General features: G+C 33.1%; 2 protein-coding genes across 2 annotated transcripts; both read left to right on the top strand.

The window, feature by feature from the left end:
* The first annotated feature begins 1,606 nt into the window (after nt 1–1,606).
* LOC106111112 lies at nt 1,607–3,720 on the top strand. The gene is made up of 5 exons (XM_013293082.1): nt 1,607–1,735; nt 1,819–1,882; nt 2,394–2,496; nt 3,183–3,278; nt 3,631–3,720. The coding sequence occupies exons 1-5, from the start codon at nt 1,693–1,695 to the stop codon at nt 3,688–3,690; spliced, it is 366 nt and encodes a 121-aa protein (XP_013148536.1). The 5' UTR covers nt 1,607–1,692; the 3' UTR covers nt 3,691–3,720.
* A 2,391-nt stretch (nt 3,721–6,111) lies between these two features.
* LOC106111111 lies at nt 6,112–10,718 on the top strand. Its single transcript, XM_013293081.1, has 7 exons — nt 6,112–6,157; nt 6,608–6,693; nt 7,016–7,136; nt 7,838–7,971; nt 8,047–8,104; nt 10,159–10,254; nt 10,573–10,718. Exons 2-6 carry the CDS (start codon nt 6,615–6,617, stop codon nt 10,172–10,174), a joined length of 408 nt encoding a protein of 135 aa, XP_013148535.1. The 5' UTR covers nt 6,112–6,157; nt 6,608–6,614; the 3' UTR covers nt 10,175–10,254; nt 10,573–10,718.
* The last annotated feature ends 832 nt before the right edge of the window (nt 10,719–11,550 follow it).

Genomic DNA, 11,550 nt, shown 5'->3' with positions numbered 1-11,550 from the left:
AGAATTATTCAAAAATGTGCTGTTATTGCTGACATCTTAGGCAACAAAGAAGTGTGTGTTTACGCTTTATTATGATAGTATAGATTGATACGGCTACATATTTTCGAAGAATGCTATACTCGTAAAATTAAAAGATCAACAATATTAGTAACCGATTTTAACAAATGATATTGTTTAAATATTAAAAAGAACCTTGAAGTTGCTATTGTTGCCTATTTCTAAACAGATTATATATGTTTTTAGTGAAAACTGATCAAACAATTAATTCAAATATAGTGAGGTTCATTCACACAATGAAACAACAAATAAGTTTTTATCATTGCTTTAAAATATTATTTAAGTCATCACCAGTTTTAAGTTTATAGTTAATATATATTTTGATATCAAGGTATTCTAGTATTCAAATACTATCGTTGGTCTAATATACACTGCTAAAATATTGCATTCGCCATCTTGTAGCCGCCATCTTGGATTTAAATTATATCGTATATTGCAATCAAAACTAATTGTTTCAGTGCTACTTTCCTGTACTTAGATGTAAATTTGATGTTGAACATCACTAGTCAAATTAAATTTAAACAGGTGTGAAGTGACTCCGTCTTTCTTCCTTAACTCATTATAAACATTGTACTCAGAAATCTATTGAGTTTAGAAGTGAACTAACGTGACAAAATTAAAACAAGGTTAGAATGATATACATAAAAAACGAAGAATTACAAATGACAAGGAGAATAATTTGTAAATTAGATGTTAGTATCAATTTGTTAACAAATTTAAAAGCTTATTCCGTTATTCTTTTTAGCTACAAAATGACAGTTGTTAATCTTTGTCTTGTTGCAATGCTGGGAATCATGAACATAGAGCAAGCGTATGCGCAGCTACTTACTAGTGAGTAACTTCTTATTTTATGATTTTTTTTAAACTATCTTTTGTTTTTAAAATCACTTAAAAATATTAACGATTGATAACGTATAGAAACAAAACAAAACTAACCTTGATATTTATATATTTTCAGACTTAAATAACAACAAATTAATCAAAGATTTCTTAAACAACTTTCCGGAAGCTACTGTTGAAAACAACGAAAATGTACTGAATATAACGAATATAGATTATTTGTTTCCCGCTACTGGGTAAGTACATTATTACTGAAATGGAATCACTGTTGGTATACGTCTGTGATATTATAATATTTAAAGGGATAACTAGTTTATGATAAACAGTTTATAAACGCATATTTTACTCTTTGATCGCCACTGATTGATATTACTGACGTCATCGCGCGTAAGTGTTTCCTGATAAACATGTTACACACGGTATAAGTATGGTCAAACATTTACATTAAAAACATATTATCATTCGTTATATTCTCTTTAAAGAAACTGGTACTTTCGTACACTTGTTTAATTTTTTATGACTGTGGAAGGGTACACAGGTAGAGGTAGACCTAGAAAGAGATGGATAGATTGCGTAAAAATGGAGTGATGACTGAGATGACGTATGGTAGAGCTATGTGGAGGACAAAAACCTATTGCGCCGACCCTAAGGGAGTAGGATACGGAGGAAGATGATGTGATGTTTAATTTATCCATGTTTTGCAGTTTGTTAGTAACTTCTCTGTTCCCGAATGATATCCTCAGTGTGCAATCGAGCACTATAGAAATCGCGGGCAAAAGTTTCATTGGTGGTTCAATGGAGATTACTGTCAGACAAAACCGTACAGCAGTGAGGTTTGGTAAGTAGAAAAATATGATTACTACGTTTGCTATAATTAATACAAAATAACCATCACTATGTAACATTCTTGTTTTTCGTCAGGTCCTAATAAACGTAACAATAATACTATAACCGGTCGTATCGGTAGTTTTAGTGCAAATGAAAGGTAAATATGGAATTTTGTTGATTTTATTCAAGTACTTAATTATTAATTGTCCCTTACCATTTCACCAGTCGAGTTAGACATTCGTGTAACAACTAATACCATTGCCGGCTCTATTACTGTCAATTTTTTTATATAAAAATATAAATCAAAGGCCTCAGTAGAAATTGGGTAACTTCATACTCATCATCACCAGCTCACTAAACGTCCCTACCGAGGGTCTCGCTGCCTACCCTAGGTAAGGGGTTCATAGTAAACCACCTTGGCCCAGTGTGGGATGGTTCAGTTCACACATATCTTTGAATTTCTTCGCCGATATGTGCAGGTTGCATCACGATGTTTTCCTTCATCGTAAGAACGTCGGGTAAATTATGTACATATCAAAATTGGAAAAATAGTAAATCACTTTGGTACAAAGCGGGATTCGAACCCAAGACCTGTAAATCAAGTGTTTAAACCACTCAGCCACCGACGCTCTTGGGTAACTTAGTTTTATTTAACTTTGAAATTCAAGAATCACTTTCAACGCAATTGACTTGGTTGCTAACCTCACACTGGGACCCACTGGCTACACCGTTGACGACATGAGGATCCTGTTCCTGCCTGTCGACAACGACGTAAGTAGTACTCACGAAATTGGACATAAACATATTAATAAATTGATTTTTTAATGAATATGAGAACAACGGAAATATGTTCTAAATATATACAATTATAATAAAGCGTAAACAAAGACTTCTTTGTTGCCTAAGATGTTAAAAAAAAATTACAGCATATTTTTGAATAACTTCTTTTTTAATTAAAAGCCCTATTCTTACGTCACGCTTTAGGCTATATATTTTCACGCCATTAAACTTAGGGGGTAAATATTTTGGATAAAAACCCTAATGCGGAAAAGAGACCATAAGTTACTGCCAACATCAAGGAAACAAGATTGCCATAGTTTGTCATCATGTCATGTCATTTGACATTTGCAATTGTTTGACAAATGTGAACGATAAAATGATTTTTTTATAATTCTATGCGGATGAAGTCGCATGGGAACAGCTAGTATATTCTAAGTTGTATGTGTCAATGTTAGAATGTTTTATTAATCTCATTCGCTTAATATAATCTAGTTAAACGCATTATTCATGTTTATTGTTGTATTTTTAAAAGTACTTTTTCAGTATTTAGCTTTATCTTTTATCTTGTTTAGATTTACTTATTTGTTATTGAGTTTCTTTTAAAAAGTAAACAGTTTGCTTAATTTAAATTTATTTATTCCAAGTATATATTTTAATGCATGTTTTTATTTATGTAGCTTTCATATAACATAACTGCGAGCGACCGAGATTCAGGAGACCGCATAAAAAACTGGCTCAGCAACAAACTTCCTGTTGTGGTAGACACATATGAGGTAAGAGGTAAAAATTACTGTCTATAAGTCAACAGCATATACATCATATATAACAACGGCATAGGCTAACATTATCAACAACAGCCTTTATTTGTCAACTGTTACACTTGGACCTTCTTTCATACCACAAAATGCGGTCTTCCGCCATCCAGATACAATAACTTCCCGGTATGTACTGTGCAGTAGCGACATAATTGGCCTGCCAATTTATAAATAGTCAGCTTATTCTATTGACTCAAAAACTCGCCATTTCATGGCAAATTGACTACTTCTCATGGCAAATTACAAATTGGTGGCTTGTACAATAAGCCGATAACATTTGTAAACTAACTTTGTTGTATTTTTGTTTCAGGCGTCCGTAGATCAGCTTACTAACGCCGGCGTTTTAACACTCAACGATAGTTTATTGTAAATCATATAATCCATTAAAATTACGCCTTGGCAACATGTCGTTACATTCTTACAATTCCGTTAGACTCTATCTTAGCTTACTACGTGCAAATACAATGGTAATTAATGCAGTTAAAAAGTAAATTGTGTTTCCAAGTATTAAAGAGTTACCAGCAATTAAAAATATGTTTTAGTACCCATCTAAATAGAGATAACTTCAAACAACTTTGTTGTAAGGGAATAAAACAAATTATTTTAAAAGCCACGGAAGATCAGCACATTTGCTGAGTGGTTATCACCAATAAATAAATAAATAAACAACATGCTAACATCAAGTATGTCCCCATTTATTTTCACTAGGATCTTAGCGAAGGTAAATTTAATTCCTTAAAATGCTTTCGAGTCTTAATGCTCTTGAAGAGTAGTCGCTTTCTATTCTAAACAACTCGTTTTCTTTAAGTAACAATGGACATACTATAACTAAAGAAGAATTGAGAACTTCAAAGTAAATTTTTATTGAAATAATCGAATGTAATAAAATATCGCTGAAATTCTCATTTATAGTAACTAGACTGTAATCGAGTTTAAGCAATACTAAAAAAACGGCACCAAGAGCTAAATAATTACTAAATTTCATTTTTTAAATATGTGACTATTTTATTTCCAATATTTTTGTAAAATATTCAGAACTTCCTCGCTGTAAAGTATAATAATAATGCAAAAGTGCTATAATACATCTAAAATATAATATTGTAAAAGTTTAGATGGATGTATAGATGTTTGTAGGAGTTTGTAGCCTAAACGGCTAAACGGATCTCGATGAAATTTGGCATAGACATAGAGGACACTCTGGAAGAACATGTAGACTACTCACTTTTGTTTGACCGACTTCCCAAAAGAAGGAGGTACTCAATTCGTCTGTATGTTTTTTTTAAATTCCATGTGCGAATTCGAAAGGTAGTCTAAAATACAATCTAAAACCTACTTTTCGACAATATAATGTTGACAACATGTAAATCAATGTATTGAAAGGAAAGTATGTATTCGCTAAATCAATGCAGCAATTACGCAATTACGCCTTGATTTAAATGAGTTAGAGGACCTGAGAGTGGTACAAGGCAACATATTATTACAGTTAATTAGGGCTCCAACAATCGGATTAATTATATTGAAGCTACACTTTACCTCAGGATCAAAAGCTTACACTTAATTGATGCCACTTCCATACTCTTCATATCTGAAATTAAATAGTTTGAACACACTTAAAAATAGGCAAAAGCAAACAAGCGTAATCGTTTTGACACCATCACTAAATTATTTCTTTAACTATTCTCCAAAGTAAAAAGTAACGATGCATGTTAATAATCTTAGTAATAGTAAAAATGCGCAAGTTTGGATGGATGGATGGATGTTTATTAGAGTTTGTAGCCTAAACTGCTCAACGGATTTCGACGACGTTTGGCATACATTTGAGATAGTGTAGAACAACACGTAGGCTACATTTTTTATTTAGGGGATTAATTTAATGGATGTCTGTTAGAGTTTGTAGCCTAAACTGCTGAACGGATCTCGATGAAATTTGGTATAGATGTAGAGGATAGTCTGGAAGAACACAAACGCTAATTATTTTTGTTTTATTCAATTCCAAGCGGACGGAGTCGCGGGTGAAAGTTAGTATTGTAATACATTGAAAGGAACCTTGAAGTTGCCATTGTTGCCTATTTATAAACTGCTAATATTTGTTTTTATGAAAACTGTTCAAACAATATTTTCAAATGAAAAATGTAGTGATGTTTCGCCAGAATTAAATAATCAGTTTTGATTATTAAATTAAATGTTATTTTATCCTACTATTGGTATTGTAATATTCAAATCTTAGTGGTCCATTTTCATCATCACCAGCTCACTTTACGTCCCCACTGAGGGGCTCGGAGCCTACCCTAAGGGTGACTAGACCATAGTTAAACACGCTGGCCAAGTGTGGGTTGGTCGACTTCACACATATCTTTGAATTTCTTCGCCGATATGTGCAGGTTGCATCACAATGTTTTCCTTCACCGTAAGAACGTCTGGTAAATTATGTACATATGAAAGTTCGAAAAATCTGAAATCACATTGGTACATAGCGGGATTCGAACCCAAGACGTGTAGATTACAAGTCAAGTGCTTAAACCACTGAGCCAATGTTCTCATGGTCCATTTTACCCTGATAGAATTTTCTAAAAAAATTGTATTCGCCATTTTGTAGCCGCCATCTTGGATTTAAAATAATATCTGTCATCGAAATTGTAATTGTTACAGTTTTGGTGCTTTATACAAATTAAATTTTAATTTTATGCAAATTTTAAGTTGTGCATCTCTAGTTATATTGAATTTGAACAGGTGTGAAGTGAGTCCATGTCTCTTCCTTACTTCATTGTCAAAATTATGCTCAGAATTCTATTGGATTCGAAAGCAGAATAACGTGACAATTTCTTCGAATTCCTGAAGTAAGTACAGTCTTATTTAATTTTTTACTTCATGTCAGGTTGTTAATTTTATATTACTATCTAAACATAGGTAAGTATAACTATATTTAAAATTTGTTAACATAAATTTTCTATTAATTTTCTATTTTTAAAACTAATATGGAATTACAAAAGTCCAAATCTGATCCACACGATTGGATTTGGACAATTAAATGAGAATTTGGACATGAAATGTATACGAAAAAGACTAAAGGACATTTATAAAAGAAAGTTTCTAAAAGGAATATCTTCTCAAGATCAAGTATGAGTTAATTTGAAAGAAGCAGGAATAATAAAAAATAGAAGTAAAAGTTAGAATGATTTGGGCATAAAGACCGTAGAATTGCATATGACAAGAAGAATAATACACCTTCCATTTTATTGTCAATTCCTTAACAAATTGAAAGAAGCTTATTTCGTTATTCTTTTTAGCTACAAAATGACGATTGTTAATGTTTGTCTTGTTGTGATGCTGGGCATCATAAATATGCAATATAGCCATGCGCAGTTACTTACTGGTGAGATGTTACTGTCTTTTTATTCTATCAATTGTACAATCTTTATTTGGCACTGCTTTGAAGTGTATTACCAGCTAGTTTTTGCCCGCGACTCCGTGCGCGTGAAATATAAAAATAATAATAAATAAATGAAAACATTGCCTTTGTTAGTCACAGATAAATTACCTTTCTAACAGTCAGAGAATTTTTAAAATCGGCCCAGTTTTTTAGTCTATTCATTACAAACAAGGTTTTCCTCTTTATAATATTAATTTATATATTGAGGTTCATTATAATATTATAAAATATAAACACAAATCAACACCAATCTTGACATTTTCAGATTTAAATAATAACAAATTAATCAAAGATTTCTTAAATTACTTTCCCAATGCTACTGTTCAACGGAACGTTGAAAATGTGTTAGATACCACAAATATAAATTATTTATTTCCCGCTACTGGGTAAGTAGTAAGTACATTGTTATTAAAACAGTAAGTTCATAGTATTCTCTGTAAACTTATTATTTTCAATTTACATTGTGTTATCCCAAAGAAACTAAGAGCCCACAGCTGTAACTAAACGTTCGCACAATTTAGTCCCGCTTTGATTCCTATGGGCTTACATGGAGATGCGCACTACTCGATTTTTAGTTGTGTAATAAACAGTTGAATTGGCTGCGAAACAATCGACAGTCGCATAACACTTGTACGATAGTTTACTTTGAGGTGTACGCTAGAGTGTTTAGAAATAATTAAATTGTTCGGTGAGCAAAGAGTTACATTCTAGCTATTTCACTATGTCACAATAACAAATGTCAAAATAACATGACATGACAAACCTTAGCCTTAGCACTCTTGCTTTCTTGAAGTCGGCAGCAACTTATGGACTCTTTACCACATTAGGGTTTTTATCAAAAATATTTACCCGCTAAGTCGTGAAAATATATAGCCTAAAGCGTGACGTAAGTGTAGGGCTTTTTATTAAATAAGGAATTATTCAAAAATATGCTGCAATTGCTGACATCTTAGGCAACAAAGAAGTGTGTGTTTACGCTTTATTATAATAGTATAGATTAGGTAACAATTTTGAAAGTATTTTTTCACTGATGACATACTATTTCTACGTTAATAAAACACTAATATAAAAACGTTCGGATTTCCAGCTTGTTAGTGAATTTTACGACGCCGGATCAACTTTTGGGTTTATCATTTAATAATTTAGAGATCGCAGGCAAAAGCTTCATTGGTGGTACAATGGAAATAACTATCACATCAAGGGGCACAGTGGCACGTTTGAGTAAGAAATGAATCAAATTTTAATTAAATTTAATCTAATTAAGTTAACCATTACTTATTTGTTGTATTTCTTTAGATGTTCCCAATAATCGAACTATAACTGGTCGTATCAGTAGTATTGGTGTGTCCGAAAGGTAAGCATTTTTGTTAATTTTATTTCCCACTGTATGAGTTTTATATGATTTGTTCAAATTAATTGCAAACTCAATCGTAGGTAGCGTTTGTTTGGAATGTTTTCTTTAAAAGTTATTCTCAAATTAATAAAATAAAATGTGTGTGTTAGTTGTTTCTGTTACAGTCCGTAGCATTTGAATGTGTAGGCTACTTGATCGTTGCATTACCACGACACCTAGGACATTCGCGAGTGACCTATTTTAGTATGTTTCTTCTTTCCATCATCATCATGTCCCCTGCCTTATCCTACTCTCGTAGGGTCGGCGCACCGGGTTTTCGTCCTCCAAAGCATTCTATCATCCGTCATCTCAGTCATCACTCCCTTCTTGATCATGTCACCTTTCACGCAATCCATTCATCTCTTTCTAGGTCTACCTCTACCGATGTACCCCTCCACATTCATAACTAACATCCTTCTTGTTACATGCGATTCATCCCTTCTCATAACATGCCCATACCACTCTAACCTTTTACTCCTTATTTTCTCAACCGGGGCTACTCTCAAACTTCCTCTAATATACTCATTTCGTATCTTATCCAATCGTGTTAGCCCACACATCCATCTTAACATTCGCATTTCCGCCACATGTCTTCTCCTTTCATCCGTCGCTTTTACTGCCCAACATTCAATCCATACATCATGACAGGTCTTACGACGATTTTGTAAATTTTCCCTTTATTTTAAGGGGAATATGCGGGTCGCATATTACACCTGTAACCTGTCGCCATTTCATCCATCCCGCTTTTATTCTATTGTTCTTTTATTTTATTTTATTTTATTATGTTTCTCCTTTCCATCCTTATAAGGAAAAGACGGGAAGGTGAAGTTCATTTTGAAAGTGTACATAAAGGGGATATAGGGGATTAAAAAAAGTAAATATAAAACAGTAGATATATAGCTGTAACGACATATCAGCAGAGAACAAGTTAAATATTGTACACTACCTATATTGGATGAGTATCGAATTTTCACAATCGCAGTACAGTTAAACTGTCATGCGACAAAATTGTAACAACTCATTATTACATACTATTTTAGCATTGAACGTTTATGTCTCTTATACAACTTTGTTAAACATTTTAACGACTAGACTAACGCAACAAAAGCAATGACAGGCATCAAACACCAATATCTCGCTAGACATGACTTTAAACACCGCGTTTCAATCTTTGGTGTGCACCCGGCGAGCTAGTCTTTCCTGTAGCACCTGTTGCGGGCTCTACCAATGTTACATTTAAAACAAATAAGTACATTTTAGTTATCAAATTTATTATACTTGTTTTTCTTAACTTATATTGAAGATTAGCTATCAACGCAATTAACTTAATCGCCAACGTCAGCGTGGCTTCCACTGGATACACACTTGACAACATGAGGATCTTGTTCGTGCCCACCGATGACGATGTATTTATTACCATTATTATCTACCTTTGATACCTATACCATTTTTACATTATTATCTATCTTCAGTGGTAGAGCCCGCTTTAACATCTTCGCTCGAATAGGCCGGTTCGCCTGGTGTAATACCACGACCACACAGAAAACAGGCGTGAAATGGTGTTGAAGGCCTGATTTTGGTCCCCTTCCCTTTCCATCTTTTTCTTAAGAGGTAAGAATGGAAGGAAAAGTAGATAAGACGGTGGAGGAGACGCGTAGGAGGAGGAAATGTCCTCTTTATGTGCGTCTCCTCCGTAAATCGAGGGTAGGCAACGCATTTGCAATTGCGGATGATTATGGGCAGCGGTTGCTTTCCATATCGTTGGATTCGGGTAGCCACTTGTTCTTTTGCCATCTTATATTATAAAAAATACCTGATTTTGGCACTATTTCGAAAGTTCTAATATTCATAGGTATGTTTGAGTAAAACTTTATTAGTAACGTTTTGTTTACCTGTAACTTTACGTTACTTTTATAGCTATGTTTTAAAAACCGTTACATAACGTATTTAAAAATAGGTATTAAAATATATTGAAAGAAATTATATTCTTTTAAGTAATCTTTTTATTTGAACAGCTTCCATATACCATAAATGCGAGCGAACGTGCTTTAGGAGACAGTATAAAAAACTGGCTTACCAACAACGTACCAGTTGTGGTCGACAAATACAAGGTAAGCGATAGTTCGGTGCGGTCTCTGGCATATTGTATATGCCAAACATGTGTAATATTCCCCAGAAAATTACAAACAGTCGACTTATTGTTCCTCTGGTGTTGCGGATGTCTATGGGCGTCATGACCACCTCTGTTTTCCCGCAGCTCGTTTGCCCCCTTCTATTATAAAAAAAAATTCAAGTACTCGGCACACTCCGATCATTTTAGCAGACATTCATTGTTACTTACGGTGATTGACACGGCAAATTACAAACAGGTTGCTTGTATAATATCCCGATGACATTTGTAAACTAATTTTGTTGTAAATTTGTTTCAGGCGTACATAGATCAGGTCACTAATGCAGGCGTTTTTATTCTCAACGACAGTTTATTGTAAATTACATAATCCAATAAACAGTGCTTTCGAAACGTGGCACTACATTGATACGATCTTGTGTGACGTCATCATTTTACCCCCTGCTTACCGTGTGCATTTATAATACTAATTCGTTCTGTTTAGGAAATAAAATGTGTATTTGACCAAAATAAAGACCTATTAACATTAATTGAAAGGTGTTTCAATACCCAATAGAATACAAATAATACTTTCTTTGTAAAACATAATGTTAATACCACGTTGTAATTGTTATCTATAACCAATTACTTTGTTGAGGATCTTCACGACGGTAAAAACATTTTTACAAATCTCTTCCAAGGCCATTAAAAGGTCTTGAAAAGTCATTTTCTTTACCAATATCAGTATTTGCATGTCGAAAAACTATATTAAAAAAATGAATGAAATAAATGAGATGTTCAAAGTTGAAAAACCAAATCAAAAATGTGCATAAAAATAAACTAAATCGTGGTAGTAAATATGTTATAAAAAAAATAGAATTGAAAGAACAATCTATTGAATATACGTATGTTGGTATTTTATTCCAATGTTTGCGTTGAATATCCAGAACTTCTTTGTAAAATAAACATTTCGAAATCCGTATCTGAAGTATTAAAATACTCTCTATTTTTATCATTTTTATTAAAAGAATTTGATTTCAACGGTTTTCTGTTAACCCTATTAACACTTTAGGAATATTTTGTAACCAATGTATTTGTTCTCAAATATTTGAAATTCTCTTTAAAAACTTAAAGTGGGTTTCAGAAGAATTAGAAAGTCAAGAAAGAGGTTTTGGATTAAACTTGGAATAGGTGTTAGCATTAACCTGAATTAGCCATAACAGCGAAACGACTGCTGCGCGTAGACATCTGAAAAAGAAGATACATTACCTACCTTTACTCGACGGAGAAGGGGGACGCA

This window comes from Papilio polytes, unplaced genomic scaffold (assembly GCF_000836215.1).
Source record: "Papilio polytes unplaced genomic scaffold, Ppol_1.0 DF824180.1, whole genome shotgun sequence".
NCBI lineage: Eukaryota > Metazoa > Arthropoda > Insecta > Lepidoptera > Papilionidae > Papilio > Papilio polytes.
This window is presented reverse-complemented; position numbering and strand designations above follow the sequence as displayed.